At 37.7% G+C, this 23,313-nt stretch overlaps 1 protein-coding gene across 10 annotated transcripts in view; it reads right to left on the bottom strand.

The window, feature by feature from the left end:
• The window catches only part of tenm2a (teneurin transmembrane protein 2a), a 361,970-nt gene that overhangs the window by 31,053 nt on the left and 307,604 nt on the right, over positions 1-23,313 (bottom strand). For 6 of the 10 annotated variants that reach the window (XM_055177252.2, XM_055177251.2, XM_055177254.2 and 3 more), the window contains 8 exons: positions 19,736-19,858; positions 13,005-13,210; positions 12,574-12,769; positions 11,578-11,679; positions 8,636-8,830; positions 4,249-4,449; positions 3,967-4,152; positions 1,280-1,303 (listed from right to left, as the gene is read on the bottom strand). In XM_055177252.2, coding sequence (XP_055033227.2) covers positions 1,280-1,303; positions 3,967-4,152; positions 4,249-4,449; positions 8,636-8,830; positions 11,578-11,679; positions 12,574-12,769; positions 13,005-13,210; positions 19,736-19,858 — 1,233 coding nt within the window. The remainder of the gene's footprint in view (positions 1-1,279; positions 1,304-3,966; positions 4,153-4,248; positions 4,450-8,635; positions 8,831-11,577; positions 11,680-12,573; positions 12,770-13,004; positions 13,211-19,735; positions 19,859-23,313) is intronic. The other 4 variants (XM_055177253.2, XM_055177260.2, XM_055177255.2 and 1 more) reach the window with 2 other exon arrangements.

Here is a 23,313-nt window from a genome sequence, read left to right as displayed (position 1 = left end):
ATATATAAATGAATGTGTGTGTATTTATATATACATAATATTTACACACAGTACACACACATATGTTATGTAAACAGAAACTTTTATTTTGGATGCGATTATTCACGATTAATCTTTTGACAGTCCTAATATAAAATAAATATTATATACAATTCTAAAATGAATATATGTATGTGTGTGTGTTTAAATATACATAATAATTACACACAGTACAGCCACATATATTATGAAAAAAGCACTTTTATTTTGTATTAATCGCGATTAATCTTTGCCCAGCATATAAACCAAGCAAAAGACCATTATTTGTTAGGCACTTGCACGCGGGTTTTTTTAAACAAAATGTAAAACTATTTAATAAATACAGTGTTTATTATTTCTTATTTTTCTTTAGTCATGTCTTATCTGAGATCACCAAATGATCCAGGACTACAACTGGTGCCCTATCAAAAAAAGTAAAAAGCTATGATGCTTTTGTTTAAAACATTTTGTGGGATGCCTTTGTTCCCACTCTGCATTGTCCTCTTTAATGTCTGAAACAGACTTGATGAAAATAAAAAATAAGATGATGTGAACCTGATGACATTCAGTCTTTGTCGTCCAGCTGAAACGTATGCGCTTCCATCATGCTTATGGGAATCATGTACTGTACCTGCCTCACCCTTTATCTCCTCTACTATGTAATGGTTAAAGCTTATGGCTATTAACTGTAAGTTTCCTGGTTCCAATTCCCATAAAGAGCCAGTCAAGAGCCATCACCATTGTGCCCTTGAGCGAGGCACTTAACCCCAGATTGCTCCAGGTGGATTGTGTCTGTAATAAGGTTATGGTGCTGTTCTCTGGCAATAAAGTGGCAGGAACAAATCTGAACCCTGTTGGAATGGAGATAAATACTCTCGTCCATAGTATGCTTTCATACGAACACAGATAATATTATCACATGTGAATGAAAGATTGCAGTTTAGATCTAATTACACATATCATACATCTAAAAGGCTTAGAGGTAAATATCTGGCAACCATAAGGTTGTAGGTTCGAATTCTAAAGTATAGAAATGTCAACAGATATCAGTTCTAGAGACAACAAGAATAATCAACACAGACGTTTTCAAACACACACTTGCACTATAAACCTACTCAGCATGACATTCTACTCCACCACGGCTACTCTACGAACAAAAGCACACAATCTCTATGCAAGCCAAGCTATCGGGACAGCGGGGTTGCTCACACCCAGACTAAAGTGCAGCTAGCACTAGTCACAGTACGACGAGGTACAATACCTTCATTACTTCCATCCCACAAGTCTGCATCAGAGAGGACATGCAGAGGGAACAAAAAGGTGTCATAACAGGCAGACACAGTGATATATTTCTTTGCAGTTTTTGCTTCATTTAAATCAGTTACATCAAAACAGAAAAATTCAGAGAAACAAAAATGGAAACTAAAAAGATGGAAGGCTTTTTGTCTACAGAGAAGGTTTGATGACAATAACCAGACAGACTTCCCGTCTTGGCGCGGCACAATGGGGAAAACGATTAAAGGCAGAGCGCTTTCAGCCTAGCGTAGTCTTTGTCGCTTGTGTCATTTTTGGATTGACAGACAGACAAACATGCTCACACAGACACGCACAGATGATGAGAGACAAGAAGTGTCTATTTTTGAGAGGAAGAACTCAAGGCCAAACCGAGGTGTGACTTAACAGGGTGAAGACACCTCCACCTTTTATCAGCTCCTGCTCCGCCACGAGGGCTGTTCATCATTACCCAGCATCCCACACACCTGCCGCTGCCGTCTGAGGCGTGATCAAACTCGGATAAGTCTGCTCTCAATAACCCCCCTCCACTACACGCCCCATTGTACCCGCACAGCTTCTCTTATTTCCTATACTTTCTAAACCACGGGTGCTGGAACAAATTTTGGGGAGCAGACAGCACCTTTATACATTTGATGTCTGTTTATATAAATGTGCAGTTTATTCAGACTAATCTATAATCTTTAAACAAAAAGGTCTGGACTTGTTTTGTTCACAGTTCACATCACAGTTTAGGTCTAATGAGATCACCCAGCTGACAGGACATCATGTCCCTGTGTCTTCAGACTGAATACTCAGGTGATGTCTCATAAATGTGTGCTCAGAAGAGGTTGTGTACCTTCAAGGGTGTCTGGGGTTGACTCCATTCAGATATCTTTGTACTGAATGTAAGAAATGCATGCTGAATCTTGTTTGCGTTCCGATTTCCTATAAACAGTCAATGCTCCCCCTGGGACCTAACTCACACTCATCCTTTATTCACTACACTGTTGTCGGTGTACAGATTTTTTTGGGGGCAGTAATAGTTGCTTTTTTCTATACTGGTTCTATATCGGATGTTCCCCTATATGTGCACCTAACTAAACCAACCATGAAAGCAGTTTCTATTTATTTATTAAAAATCTATTTTAAGCATTTTCTTCTTTTCTGCTCTGGCTTATACTTTGAACTTGTCAGTGAGGTAGGAAAGATATTGCAGCTATTGTTTGACGAATTGTTTCTGATGTTTCACAAGCACGAGCCACTTTGGATAAAAGTATCTGCTAAATGACAATGTAATATTAGAAAAGAAACTATAGCTAAATATAGTCGACACATCAAATGTGCTTGTAATATGAATCAACGTATATATATTTTTGAAGCAATTAAAGAATTAGTCGATTTTCTTTAAAAAAATCCAGATAATTTACTCACCACCATGTCATCCAAAATGTTGATGTCTTTCTTTGTTCAGTTTAGAAGAAATTGTGTTTTTTGAGGAAAACATTCCAGGATTTTTTTCATTTTAATGGACTTTAATGGACCCCAACACTTAACAGTTTTAATGCAGTTTAAAATTGCAGTTTCAAAGGACTCTAAACGATCTGAAACGAGGCATAACGGTCTTATCTAGCGAAACGATTGTCATTTTTGGAATGAAAAATAAAAAATATGCACTTTTAAACCACAACTTCTCATCTTCCTCTGGTCCTGTGACGAGCCAACATGACCTCATGTAATACGTCATCACGTCAAGAGGTCACGGATGACATACCGAAACTACGCCCCAGTGTTTACAAATGTTGAGAAAGAGGACCGTTCTGACGTTGTTGTATGTGGAATGATACTAATTAATGTCTTTGTGTCAATTTATTGTTTAAAATGGTCCGGAAATGTGTTTAACGTGAACTTTTCACGGCATTACGCAATTACGTGAGGTCGCGCTGGCGTGTCACACAGCCGGAGGAAGATGAGAAGTTGTGGTTTAAAATGATTTTATTAATCGTTTTGCTAGATAAGACCCTTATGCCTCGTTTGAGATCATTTAGAGTCCTTTGAAACTGCAAGTTTAAACTGCATTAAAACTGTTAAGTGTTGGGGTCCATTAAAGTCCATTAAAATAAGAACAATACTGGAATGTTTTCCTAAAAAACATAATTTCTTCTCGACTGAACAAAGAAAGCCTTCAACATTTTGGATGACATGGTGGTGAGTAAAGAAAATTTACTAGTCCTTTAACTAAGATATGCGCTGTATGTTTAAATGTAGTCAAATGTGAGTGTGTGGGCCGCATATATGATCCTTATTTTAAATTAAATAATAAAAAATACTCTTTATAAATTCCTTTATGTATTTCAATAAAGAGAACGTACACCCTTCCTCTCTCCCTCTATATAAAAAATATACCCCATCCTGTTGGATCAGTCCTAGATGATACCTGTAGCAACTTTTTGGAGATTACCCAAAAATTTTTAATTAGATAAAAGTGTCTCCCATATGCATAAATGTAATGTAAATGCAAATGGCTAAACCATGTTAAGCTCCAGGACACAGATAAAAGGGACTCAACATAAGCAGTAGAGGCAGAACATGTACAGTGTACAGTAGTTGGTGTAATGGTAGATGTATGGATCAGGAAAAGGTCAGTGCCTGGTTCACGGTTGGTCGTTTGCCTACCGATGGTGCAGTGTTCTCCGTTCCAGCCCTGCTCACACTCGCACTTGCCGTCCTTACAGGTGCCGTGCTTCACGCAGAGCGGGTTACACACGCGCTGGTCGCACGCCGCACCCGTCCAACCCTCCTCGCAGCGGCACGAGCCGCCCATGCACACGCCGTGTGTGCCGCACTCGACCGAGCAAACCTCTGAGAGGGAAAGAAAGAAAAAAGCAATGCATACAACACATACAAACCCCAAGATACATCAGTATTATAAAGATTAGATTAAACATGCAGACTGACCAACAGAACAGTCAGGGCCCATCCAGTTGGGGTCACAGCTACAGAGGCCTGTATCTGGGATAAAAGCCCCATGACCGTGGCACTGATCTGGACACTGAGCTCTGGGCAGCTCACAGTTGGGTCCGCCCCAACCCGGCTTACAGTGACACTCTCCATTCACACAGATCCCGTTACTGGAGCAGGTCGGATCCAGGCAGTCAACTGAAAACAATAGGAGGTGATTCCTGTCATAAATATAAATAATCAAAACATCCTATTTTCTCATTTATGCACATATTTAATTATTATTTTTAAGACCAGGATATGTGACAATATAAAAGCAGATACAAAGATAACTTTGTTCAGAAAGATCTCAAAAGAGCTTGCACAAGCACATACTATCTTTCATCTAACCATAAAAAATCAATATCCCACACACCACCAAGTGTGAGAATGGCAGTTTCCTGTCTAGAGCCTTTCACGCTCACCTCCCCTCATTTTCTCAACATCTCTCTCTGCTTCCAGTCTCTCCCTTTATGTCCCCTTCCACCCTTCCCCTTTCTTTTAATTTTGACCTTTCGCTTGCATGTTCTGGGACACCTCAAAAAATTGATATTGACTGCTGAGCAGAGGAGAGATCTGGCCACGGAAAGCACGAGAAAGCCATTTGACAAATTACCCGGCCCTGCGTGACACCCCTCTCTCGGCCACCCTCGGCCAGCAGAACCGCCGGCCTTTCCCCTCGCGCACATAAAGCCATTCGCGTCAACTTCTGTTTATGCTGCAGAAACGGCACATCACGGATATTGATTTTTGTGTCACCGGCACTTCAGGTAAATTGTTTGAGTGACTCTGCTGTGATGAATATCTGATTTTAAAAATCGTAGAGTGGCAGGACAAAAATGAAAGAAGGAGAAGTGCTGACCTTGTGTTCTGAGACGGCTCAGGTTACTCATGACCCACTAAAACTCTCTCTCTCTCTCTCTCTCTTTTTACACATGCGTTTTCTGTCATGAAGGGATGTTTCTAGGGGTGAAAGGTGTGGACAGTTCTAGTGGCCCAAAGGACAAAAAGGTTTAAGCAGTATTGATGTGAGGCATACAGGGAAAACGCATACATAATAGAACAGTTTAACCAAAAATACAAATTCTTGTGCTTTTATCATTTTTTTGTGCTAGAAATGGTCAATTTTTGAAGAGTTTGGTTCCAAAACGTGATAAATGGCATAAAAAAAGTTGTATTGTATCAGGTCAGTATTAAAAAGTAAATTTTACGCAAAATCCGATATCCGCCGTGTTATTCTGTCATCTTTCTCGCTTTTTTCCAAACTGTGACAAGCGCCACTCTTTCTTCTCTGCAATAAATACACTCAACAAATCACAGCACACCATTCCACACATGGTAAACAATAAGGGCGGCGCTTTGAATTGACATGTAATCCTAACAAACAAACAAACAAAAACAAAATAATACTTTTGATGGCATTGATAAACCTGTGGTGGTTTTCTGTGGTGGGAAAGAAACGTAAGCCATCAATTAAGGAATAATTGACGGCGGACCACACTGAAAAGAAATGATTCATTCAATTTACTCAATTTTTTAATGTAAGTGGTTGCAATTAATTTATTTAAGCTGCATTTAAACAAAAAAATTGTAAAATAACATAAAACTTTTCTTTAAATGTAGCTTAAAGGAATAGTCTACTCATTTTCAATATTAAAATATGTTATTACCTTAACTAAGAATTGTTGATACATCCCTCTATCATCTGTGTGCGTGCACGTAAGCGCTGGAGCGAGCTGCGACGCTTCGATAGCATTTAGCTTAGCCCCATTCATTCAATGGTACCATTTAGAGATAAAGTTAGAAGTGACCAAACACATCAACGTTTTTCCTATTTAAGACGAGTAGTTATACGAGCAAGTTTGGTGGTACAAAATAAAACGTAGCGCTTTTCTAAGCGGATTTAAAAGAGGAACTATATTTTATGGCGTAATAGCACTTATGGGAGTACTTCGACTCGCGCAGTAACACCCTCCCTCTCCCATTATGAGAGTGAGAAGGGGAGCGGACTTTTCAGGCGAGTCGAAGTACTACCAAAAGTGCTATTACGCCATGAAATATAGTTCCTCTTTTAAATCCGCTTAGAAAAGCGCTACGTTTTATTTTGTACCACCAAACTTGCTCGTATAACTACTCGTCTTAAATAGGAAAAACGTTGATGTGTTTGGTCACTTCTAACTTTATCTCTAACTGGTACCATTGAATGAATGGGGCTAAGCTAAATGCTAGCGAAGCGTCGCAGCGCGGTCCAGCGCTAACGTGCACGCACACAGATGATAGAGGGATGTATCAACAATTCTTAGTTAAGGTAATAACATATTTTAATATTGAAAATGAGTAGACTATTCCTTTAAATAAATGTATTGCAACCACTTACCTTAAAAAAAAAAGAGTAAATTGAATAAATAATTTTTTTCCAGTGCATTGAATTATAAGAAAATAATGCACACACAAGGTTCTCAGCCAATTAGAATACAGCATTCAACAGCCCCATGGTATAAAATCTAATAATTTACACAAGAGGCACTGGGGCAAAGGAAAAATGGCGGCTCTTGCTTGTTCTCCCGACAGTATCAAGCTTTTGTCATGCTAACACCAACATATTGACCCTTATGGAAAACTTTCCATTATTTTACCCGAAGTCAACGAAAATCGAGCAGGACCAACACATTTTACAGCTGATCGCTGTCAAAAAAGTTCAGCGACGACGTCCCAAGGATATCCGCAGCAATGACAGTGTTCTTAATATGACAAAGTAAGTGTTTTGATTAATGCCATTAATGTTTATTCAGTGTATACCACTAGTCAACTAAATAAATATAACATGGCAAAAATAAATGTACATCTATATATTCAACAGATATACTCAATAGATTTATAGCATTTTGAAGAAAAAAACTTGTCATGGATTTATTGCATTTTGCGAAAAAAATAATCAGTTTTTATAATAAATCTTTGAAAATCAAATTATACATTTGTATTTTTAATGTTATTATAACCTAAAGACGCTATGTGAAAGTTTGTATCAGAAAATAGTGGTTTTCATCTTGTTACTTTCTTGGTATAGAAAACATATTTTTTTATCTAAAGCAAATAGCAATGACCCAACTTAACCCAACGATAAAAATCAATTCTCAATGGACAAATTCAAGTCCCACCCAACCTTTTGTCTCAAAAAAGCTGTTTCACTCGGAAATATGTCATGATGGCGGAAATAAGACTTCCGTTTCATTGTGACTTTAACATTGACTTTAATGACAATTTTAATTTTATTTCTTTAAATATTTTCTATTAAAAACTTTTTTATGGGACTAGATGGCAGATTTTAGATAATGAATTAGTGTTTAGAAAAACTGAATTAGAGAGAATTAATATGCAAAACATTTGTTGTCATATTTTAAATCTTTGCCGTTTTCTCTCCTTTATGCCGAATTCTGAAACAGTTTAAATCTATGTTTGTTTGTATGTGGCTTCTCTTCTCTTTTCCTCTTTCAGCATTTGTCTTCCGTCTCTTCCCTGTTCTTCTCTTTGCCTCTTCAGACGCTTGGGACTCTTCTGTGCTGCTTCTCTCTCCCTTACTGTCAGTCGCTTTCCTACCCAAGAGCCACTGAACTTTACAGAACACAGAAAATGAATCAAGACTGAAGCCATTGTTCTCAACACCTCGATCAATATATTTTCCAGCCTTTACCATTATCTGTGAGGTGTTTTTGTGGAAGGCCATTAAGTCCTACTAGAGAATCTGGGGAGACGCTCTCCGTATGAAAGACTTTCGTGTTCCGCTTCACTAATGTTCTGTTACGGATCTACAGAAAGTGATGCAGTGTATGTGAAAACGCTGGCCGTTTAACATTCTGAGCACTGAAGTGTTATGCTTAACAAGTCATTTCCTGCCCAAAAGCAGTGACAACTGAATTAAATAGTATTTTTTACACTTCGTATGAATTTTTATTAATGCTTAAATAAATGCATTTTAAACTGTATTCATTTAATTATGAAGTGGCAAGTTTGTTTATTTCATTGCAATAGTAAAGTATTTGCACATATTGTAAAATTATTTGTACAAACCACACACACACACAACGAAGCAAAGTGTGATCATCTGTATAATCATCTCTAACCAGCCTGCCAGAGCGACTGCCATCCCAATATATGAGATAAAGACCAAAGTAATAACTTACAGAGCATCCCAACAGCCATCACTTTAAATACACATTTGTTCCTCTTTTACAGTAAACAGCCACAGGGACACAATATAGCAATTACAGCAACAAAGTGAATTATTAAACCATTGAGACTGTCTACACAATGCTATGTTACACTGTCACACATACACACAACTTACCCTCAGCGCAGTTGTCCCCTTTATAGCCCAGAGAGCAAACACACGTGCCCTCTGTGCACGTGCCATGACCGCCACACTGCGGGTCGATACACTGGCTGATGGGAACATCACATTCTGGACCTTTCCATCCACTGTAGCAGATACACAATCCCTTATCATACTGACCGTTTCCACTGCAGAGCACCGGACATGCCGCTTGAGAAACAGAAGAAGAAAATGGTTTAGAATTTAATAATGCATGATTGAAGTGTGAGAAGTTCGATTTTTTTATTAAGCAATGCTTTTTCTAAAGCATCACAGTGGTCAAAAGTGAGCAAAAATGATAACAGACACACAATATGTTTCTAAAGACATAGAAAATTTATCATAAAGAACATAACAAGATATTTCATGTACACAGAGCAATGAAACATTAAAAAACTGAAAAATGTAAGAAACATAAAAAATCATGACATATGATGAACAAATCCATGTTAGGTAACAGTAAGTCCCATACAAACATTGGGGTTTGGTTCCCAAGCATGTATGGAGCAAAACTGTGTCACAGTCACCACCCATTGAAATATCTTCAGGCTATATTTGGACAACATACATTAGACCACTCTTAACCCTTATGTAAGTTATGAATAAAGCAAATTTTCCCTGTTATGTAGGCAAAATGTAACCCGCATACAGAAACAGAATTCAAAATGGGTCAGTACTAGTGGACAGCTGTGATGGGTTGAAGAAAACTGTAATGAAAGAAAATTTAACACCAAGGTAATGAAACTATTAATCATAAGCTTCCCAGGTTAACTACAGTATGGGAGATATTGGTTTGTATGAAATGTCATTCATCACCCTTATGCCTTGGAAAAAAGGGGAGAGAGAAAGAAAGAAGGATGGGGAGAGACTTTCACTAACATGCACATTTCATTTTCTATCCGAATTATACCTTGATGGGTCATGAAAAATAAAATACCTTCAATGTGTAAATCTGCTGTTAACTTACACTTTACTAACAAATTCACTGTGTGAGCCCAATGTTGCCAAGCTAATATAATGGAGAATTACGATAGACCAGGGTTAAATACATCGAAGCTTGAGTAAGACAATAATTAAAATGTTACCCTTATCATTCCTTCCAGAAAAATGCTGAGTTTTTTTTGTGATTGTTGTGGGCAAAAATCTTTAATCTTGCGGCCATAGACTGTAAAAAAAAAAGATAGACGACGCTTGTTCGCTCTCTTCCATTGGTGAAAAGTACAATAGCGATTTCGGGACCAGTCTTGCGCAGTAGTGAGCAGAAAGTAATGCCGCGAAATCAAGGCCCTGCCCTCGCAGAATGCGCATATCACAGCTATCAATCATGACGTTGATTAATATGGCATTAAAACTTATTTTAAAAACAAACACTTGAATTTACATTTGCGTAATAAAAACTACAGTGAATGACAGAAACCAGCTTCGGAAAAAAGATAATTGAAGTGTAATTGAATTGTAGGTGGTCTCAAGTCCCATTGAATAACATGGGGGAGGCGGGGTTTATGACCTATACTGGAACCAGTCACTGGGGGGCGATCAAGAGGTTTTGGCTTTACTTTTCAGGGCTTGTGCGGCATGCTTGTTTGTGGCACGTTTTCTTAAAAAATGCGATGGAATATGCGGGAATTTTATGCAATGAAATTGCGGGAACTTGCAAAAACTTCGGGAACGTTGGAGCCGATGGTGTAGTAGACGGTGCTCCGACACATGGTGCAGACGCACTTCTGGCGACCCGAGTTGGAATCCCGACTCGAGGTCCTTTGCCAATCCCATACCCCTCTTTTCACCCTATACTTTCCTGTCGTCTCCTTAATAACTTTCTATCCGATAAAGGCAAAAATGGCCTCAAAATAAAAACTGCGGTTGAGGTTTGCAGCTTTTCAATGATGTTCACGTCGCGTAATTACGTCACTTCATAACGTTCCCATAGCAACAGGGAACATGGCTGCGCTTGTGTGAAGTAAATGCAACTTTTTTCAACTTTCTGCTCAGATATATGTGACTTTTTGCCACGAAAATGCGGATTATGAAATGCATATCTTGGGTGCGGAAATCTGCAATTTATGCAGCGAAAGTGGGGTGTATTTGAAAAAATGCGGCCCCTGCATACAGTAAATATGCAAACTTTGGCTGATTATGCATTGAATCATGTTTTTCTGGAGGGACTGCCTTATGCTAAAGTGTCAAAAAGCTATTAAAAAGACTTCAAAATCACAATTGGAAATCATGTTTTCAAAATTAATCTGCAAATGTTTCTATTCATTTTGTCTCTAACTGTGTAGCTAGGTCAGAAACACACACAGGTCCAGTGGGTATCTGGACTCTTGGGCTATAACTCGACACTGTTGAGTGTCTAGAGCCAATGGGACTGTGAGATTACCACACATCTTTGATGTGTTCAGATCGCAGAATCCCACCGCTGCTGCAACACTGGGAACAACTTGGTGCTGTTTCCCATCAGCACTCCATCAAATGTGTTTTTACCTTCATGTCTTTGGACCTTACTGTGTGTACGTTAAAGCTTTCTGTGAGTTTGTTGACGCACAAAAGATAAAAAATGGGGCCAGAAGTTGGAACATGCGTCTTTCACATGAGCAGCATTTCTCCTTTATTCAGGAGCACAAGTGCAAACCAGTAGGCCATGTTTTTAAGTATCACAGTGACAGAGGGTTTATTTATTCACCATTTTCTTGTTTTCCCATTAAAAAATAACAGCCTAACCCAGTCTAGTCAGGTTTGGTGGTTTATGTTGGTCTAGTGCTTCAGGTAAGCAAAAAAAAAAATTGTCCAAACAGTCAAGACAAGCTCAGACCAGCAATCCAGTTTAGGCTAAGTTTAAGTTATTGTTTTCAGCTCTAACTGTCTCTCTCTCTTGCTGTACTACAGAGAGAGGGGGGTGTAATTGGAGTGTCTCGTACCTTTCGAGCAGTCCATTCCATGGAAACCAGGGAAGCAGTGACACACTCCTGACACACACTCTCCGTTACCATGACAGTTTCGCGGACACTCCTGCACAGAGTCTGTGAAAGGAATGAAACATTTCTAAAAAAGGCCACTTTGAGGCTGATGACAGCTATAACCACCACAGCAACAGTCAGAGAACCAAACTCTCATTTTATCTTCTCCTCCGCTGTTGCCTTTCTCCCTCTTCCTCATGTTCTGTCTCGCCGTCTCTCTGTGGGAAGCCTGCAGGCTCTGGTCATTATTGATACAACCAATTCAAACAGCGTCACACGCCATTTCATTAGCCATGAGTATTATCACGGCAGTAAAACTAGGCCATATCGCAGTAGATTAGCACAAGGTTAATTGGTGAGTCACTACTTATTTCAAGAATTCATGCATTTGAATATTCATAAAACAAAGTCACAAGGTGCTTATCTCATTTTAAGGGTATAATCATATATGGTATAATATTAATAGATATGCATTATTTAATTATCTCTATCCTGCTGACTGATAATAATGCGTTAACACTTATTTCTATACAGGTCAAAATTATTATTATTTTTTGTAAATGAACTGGCCTTACAGTATTTGGCTGCATGCATAAATCATGAGCAGATTTAATTTCTGTGTAAATTATTCATATTCAAAAAATTTTAAGGTAAATTAACATGCAAAAATAGCCATGTGTTTATGAAAATTGTATGCAATTTGTGTAAATAAATTAAGACCACCTGTGCATAAACAAAAAACGTTTATCTTAAATGTAAATTTGCAGTCTTGTAGTGTCAAAATAGCTCTAGGTGAGACATTTAGGCTTAATATGCACCCGGAGCATCCCAGACAGGAAACATTTATTGTAACTCTGCATTCAGCATAAAATACTCACAGTTATACTACAATGAGTGTGTGCAGAAAGCAAATAAAAAGGAGAAAATAAAGTGGGGAATAACCGGAGAGAAACTGACCCAATACAGCTGTGCTAAATGAGACAGATTCCTTTTCCTTCCCGTCGTTGTAAAAAGCCAGATGCCATGTGCCGGGGTCCAGATACTGCACGAATATAGCCTCATTCAGTACTACAGTCTGAATACTGCGTCTTTCGCGGGGAGACTCCACTACACTCCATTTCTCCTTTCCATCCAGACGCTCCATATAATCATACTGCAGAAAGAGATACAGAGAAAAGACATTTTTAGTCATTTCAACCAGTCTAACAGTGTTCATGTATATCAAACAGTCAGATACTTTGAAGCCTAGCTCTAAAAAATGATTTTATCGAACACCTGCTGACTTCTAAAATGTATTTGCAATGACCGATTGATCCGCCGTTTTGATGAAAGAGGGTTTTCCTTAAAAGACTTCAGAGAGCGGGATCTATCTACTGTAAATGGAGCACCTGTGCATGAGACGGAGGGAGTCCTTTGCGGATGTACACCCCGAACAGGGCATCCTTGCCCAAGGAGATGTTGAACTTGAGGAACTGAGGCTGGTTGAGGTGAAGCAGGGACCTCCAAAACACCCCTGGGGGAACTTCCTGGGTCACACGTCTGCCCACCTCTAGGCTACCCGTATCTATGCTGCTGTTACGGGCCGCCCAGGGTCCTGAATGAGAAAAATATGAAACTAAAATCAATCTCTCACCTCTGCTGTGTTGCAACTGGCTCGTGTTTATGAATTCAGATGTGGATGCTTTGAAAACAGAAAACATAAGGAGGCAGCACAAATTTGATTTCTCCCTGGATGGCACTTATCTTAGCCTGCTATCTGATGGAGGCCGAAAAACTCAAATTCGGTTTCCTGAAGCCTTTTGCCCATAACCTCACCGTATACATCCAGTGTGACGAAAGCAAGAGTGTATCAAAGCAAACAGGAGTGGACCAGAGTAGGGCTGGGATAAACGATTATTTTTTTAAAGATTAATCTAGCGATTATTTTTTTCGATGCATCGATTAATCTTACGATTCATTTTATCAGTCTGATTCGACTTCGATTCGATTCTCGATTATCTCCCCATTAATTAACTCATAGCAATTTATACATGTTGATTTACATATCTGAATGGGAAAAAAAACATGAATTCCTTAACATTGCAATAGCCTACTACACGTTTATTCCTCTTAAAATTTCAAAATAAAAAGACCATACAAGTGCAAAATAATGCATTCTTAGTCAGAGGTAGCATTCAATAAAGCGTTTGCAGCGCATACTGTGCAGTTTAGTAACAGTATAAAAATCTCAAGTTCACATTACTTTATTTTACATGCATTTATGAGCAAAACCTCTTCAGTGGGCCTTTTGATGGTCAGTGTAATGTTTATAACTTGATTTGTTTAATCCACATTGTCTTTGTGCTGTTCGATAGATGATGACTCATTTACTGCTGGGCAGAGTGAATGAAAGCACAGTCTTCTGGCAACAGTGTGTTTTTACATATTTCATTGCTTTCTATTAAATTGACTGTTTAAAACACACTTGGCATCACATTCATAATTTTATGGTAAAATGACACTTTTCACATCAATCCACGACCATTTAAATCATAAACAAAGCACTTTCACTTCATTTGAGCGTGACCAGCGCAGCAAAAATAGAACCGACGCAGAAACAATCGCAGCACTGCCGCAACAGCGCCGCGCGCTGCTTATGCGTGCGGTTTGCATGCTTGTTAACATTGCGGTGTGAAACCGGCGTGGACTGGAGCCACTCGCGTTGCTACCACTCGGGTTGCTACAAATCGATGCGCATATTTTGCGTCAACTTATTTTTTTGTTGACGTATTACATATTTGTTGTCCCAGCCCTAAACCAGAGAGTACGAGAGATAATACGTTTTTTTATTGAATACTTTAGTGTGCAATAGTTTTAAACTTTTAAAACCTCTAAAATACCAACTTTAGTTCTGGAGTTTTCCTTTAGTCAGAAAGACCTAAAATCATAAAGTTTGAATAAAACCTAAAGGGATAGTTCACCAAAAAATTTTAATTCTGTTAAAATTTTGTTAAAGTTGTTACAAACCTGTATAAATTTCTTTGTTCTGCTTACAAATAAATATATTTAAAAAATTGTAACTAAGCTGATCTGCACCATTAACTTCCATAGTAAGAATACAATAATATAATTGAAGTCAATGGTGCCCCATATCTGTTTGGTTACAAACGTTTTTAAAAATATCTTCATTTGTGTTCAGCTAAACAAAGAAACGTATTCAGGTTTGTAACAACATAAGAATGAGCACCAATTTTGGGTGAACCATCCCTTTAACCCTTTGCCGCCATTGACGAGATATCTCGTCAATCAAGAGAAAACGCTTCCCTGCCAATGACGAGTATTTCCGTCTTTCCGCAATACTATTATCCACCAGGTGGCGCCCTTCCACAACTTTTTAAACCCGGAAGTATTGCCCTATGGCAAGCAGCTGCATGTCCGCGTCTGTTTTAAAGATCGCTCTGAATGGGATCTCTATGAAAAGTCCGTCACAAAAATGGAATTATCTCTGCTTTTTGCTCAAAATATGGTGTTTTTGCAGAAACCTACCCATATTCAAAAGCTGATTACAAAAGAACTAATGAAAGTAGGATGAAACGTTTTTTTTTTTTTGAAAGCAGAGGGTCTGTTCTTTCATTTAATATATTGTATGTTTATATATTTAAAGAAGAACATTTTTGTTTTTATTTACAGTTTTTTTTACCTTTATTTACCCATATTTACAGTTCTTACTGTAGTGTTATAGTGTTAACAGAAATGTTTGTAAACTGAAAGGATAATGTTGTGGCAGAAAATTATCAGTGCCTTTTCTAATATTTTTGTATAACACATCATTGAAAGAGGAAGGGTTAAAAGAACTAACAGGGACTATTCATATCAGTCAAAAAGGAAAGCAATTTCACAGGAGCAAGCTATTATGTTGTTATGAAGGATTACAAAGACAGACATTTATTCTTTGAAAAAAAAACATCTCCTAATGAATCACGCACAATATGTCAAAACATGTAATAAGGATCAATAAGGTTAGAAATAATAAATTAAGTAAATACTGACACTAAAAGAAAACGGTTATACAACCTGAGGCCAAAAACACCCTTTATATGTTGTAGTTCTTCAGAAAAATATTTACATACTTCTCTTTCAAAACCCCAGGAACCAATATGCTATCTAAAAAGAAAAGCATGCTTCTTTGAGTAAATGCAATATTTAATTTGCCTCAAATGATATCAAGCTGTGTGGGATAGATCTACAGTCCCTTCAATAAGCTGTATATCATTTTTACAACCCATGTTTCATGTCTACTAGAGTTATTTTGAAAGATGTTTTCAATGTTTAATTTACCTTTAACAGCATGATAATTAACTATATTAATATAGCATCTACTGAGGTCTACTGTACAAAAAGTAACAAAGACCAATCTGAGGAAACTTTATTTCTAAGAGTGAAGGTAAGTGATTTTACATTTTCCCCATCTTTTCGGTATCTCCCCCTTTCTTTGTCTCTTCCGTTTATGGTCTCTCAGACTGAAGAAATTATTTTCTCTATTGTGATATTTGGTGTATTCTCCACCCTCAGGCTTTCATTCATACGTATGTCAACACCACCATCCTGTTTACCAACATAATCACACAAGCTGTTATCCACTTTTCATTTAATGGAAAATCCATGCTTGCTCTCTCTCTCTCTCTCTCTCTCTCTATCTCTCTCTCTCATTGTCTTTCTTTCTTTTTTACCTCTATCTTTTACTCCTGGCTAGCGGCAATGGCCGGGTGTAAATGGAGGTTGCGAGCAACAGATTCCCTTCTGTCCTTAAGCTTGTGATATTCACACACACACAGACACATATAGAAACACAGCTCCATATAATCAGGTCAGATCTACACTGGAGACTGCAGCCGCGACGGAGAAAACCTATGAGAAATGGCGAGGCTATAAAGAACAATGAAAACACGATCAGGACGGAGCAGCAGCAACAGGAGATGAAATAGCTTCTCTCATTAATACAAAACAGCCAGACCAAGAAGGAAAGGAAGCGCGGAAAGGAAAATAGCAAGCGGATGAGGATTTCCTAGGGGAACGAGTGATCAGACTGGTTTTATTTCACAACACAACATGTGGAAACACAATGGGGAGATAGAGGGCACTTGAATTTGAGTGTCTAACCATGGCCTTAAGTACCAAAACAGAATCCGGCCGAGCACAGAGAGGACAATCATAAGCTAATATGAGCGGCTGGCAGCAGCATGCCAAATCATTTCGTAGATCAGACCAAACCATAGATAAGAAGAAGTCTAGATAACAGCATCTCAACACAATATGACAGAAAATACAAAGAATAAGAAAACAACAAGGCATAACTTTTTACTTATGTGCTGGCGTACAATGAATAAAATCTCACTTTATCTCTAAATTAATTATGTGTTCATATGAGAAAATCGTTGTGAGGTAAGGATGAAATTGACACGGCCATGCAGAAGGTTCGAGATTGGACCACTTGAGTTGAAGAGCATTTTCAAAAACCCACGATCATTCAAACACCCACAAACACACAGCACACTATCACTCCACATAATCTACAGTATATACAATTGCAGAATTACACATGCCTATATAGCACTAAGATGGGGAAACTAGATTCAATGTGCATGGTGTATGGATATTGGTGCATGCCTGATGTAAAGTTGTATTTGAATCATATCATGTATGGCTATAACAAGTTTATCTACACATAAGTTGAGGAAGGACCATTTGGCATCTCCAAATGTCTTTGGACTGTGGGAAGAAACCGGAGAACCCGGAGTAAAAACCCATGACTACATATAATGAAACTGAAACATTATATATACAGTACTGTGCAAAAGTCTTAGGCCACCACCACCACACTTGTTGTTTTAGAACTTTTAATGTCCATAAAATATTTATTTTTTTATCTATTTTATTACGATACAAACAGAAAATACAGGAAATATGTACAAAAAAAGTTACATTTTCAGGACTATGTCTTTTTTTAGGCATCGTCTGTGTTTAGTGTGACCTCTCTTGGCACTAAACACATCTTAAAATTAGTAATTTCTTTAAAATTAGAAATTAGGATTTAATTTTATTTAGGTTTAAGAGATCCTGCAGTTTCCTGTGGAAGGGGAGTTTACCCTAAAAACGTGATACATCAGTTTACATTTTTATACAGTTTTTAATACTACAAACACATTTCATGTATTTTCTGGATGTATTCTATTAAAGAGACTAAAAAATAATTATATATAATCACTATAACTTGCATAAACAAAAAATCTAATTCTGGCATGGTGGCTTAAAGGTGCAGTGTGTAACTTTGATAAGGATCTTTTGAAAAAAAAGCAATATAAAATACATAACTATATTTTCATGGGTGTATAAAGACCTTTTACTATGAACCATTATGTTTTTATTACCTTAGAAGAGACGTTCTTATCTACATACACAGAGGGTCCCCTTACATGGAAGTCGCCATTTTGTGCCGCTATGTTTCTACTTTTTTACTAAGTTGTCTCCGAAAGATGACATTTGTCTGGTGGCGGCTACCATAGCTTCTCTATGTGTTTCGGTGAACAGTGCATGGAAACTTTGGATGAAATTCGTAACCTCACCACTAGATGCCACTAAAATTTACACACTGCACCTTTAAGACTTTTGCACAGTACTGTGTGTGTATATATATATAGACTATTGTTGCCAAAATATGCAGTATACCATGTTTCCCCGCTCAAGTACCCATTCATCAACACCAACCAGATATAGCAAGTGCTCCTTTTACACCTGGTTCTGGTGAAATCTACATCTCTGTGATAGAGATTAAAGACTCAATCGGTACATTACTCCAAGAGCATAGATTGCAGGGGGAATTTACAAGTACAACCCCACAGTATTTCCATCATGATTAAAGGAAGCTTGTGTAGAAATATTAACTAATTATATTCATCATGCATTCTGCGCTTTCATATGACAAGACCTAAGATCCCCAATTTCATCTCAAATGTGCATATAGGAGCAGTTGTCAGCAATGCACAATCAGTAATCTGATTTGTGCGAGCCACTCCTATCACAACAGTGCGGATAAGATCCGTGCGACCCATTTAAATTCTATTCAGAATTTCCTGCTTTAATGTGTTATGGAGAATGTTTAACATCTAAAGAGACTGACTAAAAAAAGGAGAAAACATTGTGCCATGCATTAGCAGTAAATTACTATAAAAGGCCTTTTAAACTACACATGAAAGAATGGATCACCTTTAATTGTAGTGAGAATTACTGTGGTATTGTATGACAAATTTTGTACATCTTTAATCAATTATCTGTTAGGAAAATAGATTTTTACTATTAGATTTGTATTCCTGAAGATTAAAAAATTGTGTGAATTAAAGACTTGCTCAAGTGCCTTAAAAATGTACAATTTTTTTTAATGCGTTGACAATTTTTACTAAATCCCAAACAATGGCCAGTAATATTTATCTCTTAAAACCTTGAATGAGGAGGAGCTGAAATGCAGAATAATGTCATAAAACCGCTAAATTATTTATGTGCGGAAGTGAAAGACATTTTTTTTATATTTAATGATGCTCATATCTTGTTATTGTGAATTATTTCAATATTTTAAAGTACACTAGCTTCCTGATATCCTTAAATCCAACATATCCATACTAAAAGCCCAACACATCCCTTTTAATTTCATGTGGACTTTAAACATGCACACTATAATAAAGTCACATGGCAAACAAGTTTGTTGTAAGATAATGCATACGGTTTCACATATGTACTATATAATCACCTTCCTAACTCTATCTTGACTCTTTAATCGCATGGTTACTTGGTTTCTTATGACCTGTCAGAGAGCCTCAGAATGAAGCCCAGAGAATTACATCCCTTGCCGATGGTAAAAGCAGTCGGAGGGTGTGTGTGCACATAAATGCGCTGCAGTGAAGGGACCTCGGTGCGCGACAGAGAAGCAAATTACTAAACACAAATCAAAATGAGTACAAGCTCGAACCAAATTGATACACAGCACAGCTGAGATTTCAGCACAACTTTTTTTGCGTGTCATGCTATCTCAATCCCTGCGACCTCATCGGTGTGAAACTGCAGCGTGCTGTGAGGCGGTGCTGCTCACCTCTGCCTCCAGAGGGCGCTGTTGCTACGTCACTGTTGCTGGGCAGCCCTGCTCCCAAGCCGTTGTTGAGCAAGGGACCAACCACTGGTTTCAGCTGCCAGTTTAGCCCCAAAAGATTCATGGCTGAGAGAAAAAGAGAGAAAGAGAAAGAAAAAAACTAGTGTAAACAGTGCAGACATACAGTATGGGAAGAGAAAGGTAGACAGGAAAGAGGAAAAAAAGCTTTGGGTCGCAAATAAAGCTTTGCTCTACGGTAAGAATCTACAGTACATACATGAGGAGGGTGCAAATGATTTAAAATTAAAATACTAAAACAAAAATGATATCGATCGGTTAAACCCAGAAACAGACAGGGAGAGGCTGTGAGATGAAGTGGTTTATTTTGTCTCTTAAAATGCAGGCAGTCATTTTTATTGATTGCATGACTGATTGATGTTGACTGACTGACAGACCATCTGTCACTCATAAGGCACATCATGTATCTGATCCTCAGTCAATAGCATGTGTCTGCTTAGAATGCTTTTTGATGATAGCATTTATATTCCTGACACACTTTCTATATAGGCTTTATAAATGCCTTGCAATGTCTAATAGTATGTTACAAATTTAAAAAGGATGATGAATACATAGGTTGCAACTCAAAAATGGAGGGCAAGTCTGTCCTGAAGGCTGCAGAAAACTAAAATAAAACGAATCATATATAAGAACAGCTCTAACGACTTAAAAAGAAGCTAAAACTGCTTAAAATCTTGCACTCTAAAAATGATGGGTTATGTTTAAAAAGGAACAAGCCAATAGTTAAATAAACCCAGAAAAGTGTTATATTTTACACAACAATGGGTTAAAACAGCCCAGCATTTTGGGTTAAAACAACCCAACAAATGTTTAACTCATGGGAGCTGGAAAATGAGCATATTTTCAAAAAGTGGAGTGTCTCTTTAAGTAAGTAAGAAATTTAGGTTGACAAAACAAAAAAATGTATGTTTTACCAATTGATTGATTTGACCAAGTAATGTTTTAAGTATATCCAACTTTTACTTTTTACAGTGCAACGGAACATGTAAAAAAAAATGCAGCATGAAGTAAAAACAACTTGCTTTTTCAAGTCAGTTCAAACTATTCAAGTTTTGACTTGTGATTAGTTGACATATCTTATAAAAAAGTTGAAATTATTTAACTTAATTTTTTAAGCAAAAGTCATTTTTACAGTGTATTTGTGAAGACAACAAAGGTAACTGTTATCTTAAACTGTGCATCTAATAAAACATTTGGCCTATTTAACACAAATTTACCTGTGTAATTTAATACATAATATACCCCTATAATATTAATACACTCCACATTTGGGTCCTGAAACCTTTTTTAGAAACTAAAAAAAAAAAAAACGGGCAGCCAGACCTAGGATTTCCTTGCACCTCAGCAGTAAAAAAGTTAACAAACATCCAGTCCAAAAACCAACCAAAATCCTGACAACATTCACTGCTTTCATGTGAAGCTGGCATGATCCAGCAGCGGTCTGAGTGACAGCCGAAAGCGAGCATATTTCTTTCCACTTTGTTTTGTGGAGCTGTTGTTGCTTCCCCAGCCTGGGGAGCTTATTTCGGTTCGCTCGCTCCGAGGCCCGATGTACAGTTTGTCAGCTGAATCTCTTCCCGACCTTCCTGTCCTTTCTACCTCTGCCAGGAAACTTTTATCGGCAGGAGAAGAAAGGAGAGCGCTTAGTCTGCCTAACTCCAGAGGTGCCGCAGGAAAAGCGGCAGGGACGCAGTCTCTGGCTGATTGCTGGATCTTGCTCTTTATCTCTCGCTCCTGTGTGTCTGTGTCGTCTGTTCTTCGTGGTGGCAGTAAAGACAGACGGTATTGTGGGAGATTGTGAGTCATCTGAGGCAAATGAGACCGCAGCTATCAATGCTCCAGCAGTCAGTGCCACAGGAGGAGGCAGTAAAGTGAATTAAGTTCGAGGGGTTGTGCTTCTCCCATGCATCACCTTTTATGTTAATCTGTTCATCTACAGTGCAAATATGCAATACATATAAGATGATGACATGATAACCCTATCTCTCACATTCCCACTTTTTCAACCTGTCTCACCTGTTCTCTTAACCATCTTTCTTTGCCTCTCTCTCTCTTTCTCTCTCGCTCCCTCTACCCTTGTGTTTTATATATTTTAGTTTATTTGCATGATGTTATTTTTTGTGGTTAATGGTCTTGTCCCGCTTTATCTGTCTCACACTCTTTCTCTAATCAACTCTCACTTTACCTGTCTCACTGTCTTTGCATCTTGTGGCTCTGATCCAGCACATAGACATGCACAGGATGCTCCAGTCAGTGTGTGTAAGTGACTCCGCCCCTCAACTTTCCTCTGCTCGCCTATCACACCTAACTCTCATCCCAGAAAATCAATTTTCTCTTCTGTCAAATTCCATCTCCCCCTTTGCCTTCGCCCAGACACGGTCTCTCCTTCTCTCTTCCCTTCTCTCTCTCTCAGTTAAAGGAAAGTGCTGACACCCTGAGAGTCTCAGCCGTCTCTGTCAGCTATTTTATTTGTTTCAGATGGTCTGGAGGAAACACTGAGAGAGTTTTCTCTCATTGTCTCTGTGTTTTTCAATCTGCTCCTTCACCCCTCGCTCTAACGTATGTCTGCTGCTTTCATCATGCTTAGCCTCCCACCCTTCACAGTATCTCTTCATCCGTCTCTCTGTTTTTGGTAGTGACTGTATGGGAATTTTACAATCGATGAAATGATTAGCAAATGAATCAGCGAATTACAATAAGTAGGATACAAATGCAAAGAGATGAGACCCAGACAGATTAATTGCAGATAAGACACTCTTTGCTCTCTTCTGTTTTTTTACTGTATGTGTGCGTGCAGTGCAAGTACAAAGCAGTGATTCTCATTTGGCTTTACTAACGTAAAACTTAAAATAATAATAAAATAAAATAAAATAAAATAAAATAAAATAAAATAAAATAAAATAAAATAAAATAAAATAAAATAAAATAAAATAAAATAAAATAAAATAAAATAAAATAAAATAAAATAAAATAAAATAAAATAAAATAAAATAAAATAATAAAATAAAATAAAATAAAAAAAGGGTTTATAATAAGTATAATAGGTAATATTATAAAAATATAATAGGTAATATTTTTATGTGGTAAAAAATAATGATTAACAAATTACGCCCAATTTAATTTAAATTTGATATGAAAAACAAAAGATAAAGGGAGTAATTTTCTTCACCCTTCTAAAAGTTGATAAGCTCTATTTTTCTATTCTTACTATTCATGTTTAGCGCCATTGAATTATTTGGATGTACCTTTAAATTTTACCTATTATCGGCAGAAATGTGACCCATTGACATTCACTGGTATTCTTCACCAGTAGGTGGCAATGTTGAGTTACAACCCAATAGCAATATATGTTGGGTGTTCAAAAAAAAAAAAAAACACATCATGGCTTGCTTGACAGTCACTAGCGTTGGCACCCAAAATGAACGGTTGTTTTAGCACAGGCAGTGATCTTTTCTGCCTTCACGCACAAACAGAAACTGTGTACCACATCAAACTATCTGCAC

This window comes from Misgurnus anguillicaudatus, chromosome 16, assembly GCF_027580225.2.
Source record: "Misgurnus anguillicaudatus chromosome 16, ASM2758022v2, whole genome shotgun sequence".
In the NCBI taxonomy this organism is placed as follows: Eukaryota; Metazoa; Chordata; class Actinopteri; order Cypriniformes; family Cobitidae; genus Misgurnus; species Misgurnus anguillicaudatus.
Note: the sequence above shows the minus strand (reverse complement) of the source record. Positions and strands in the feature narration are given on the sequence as shown.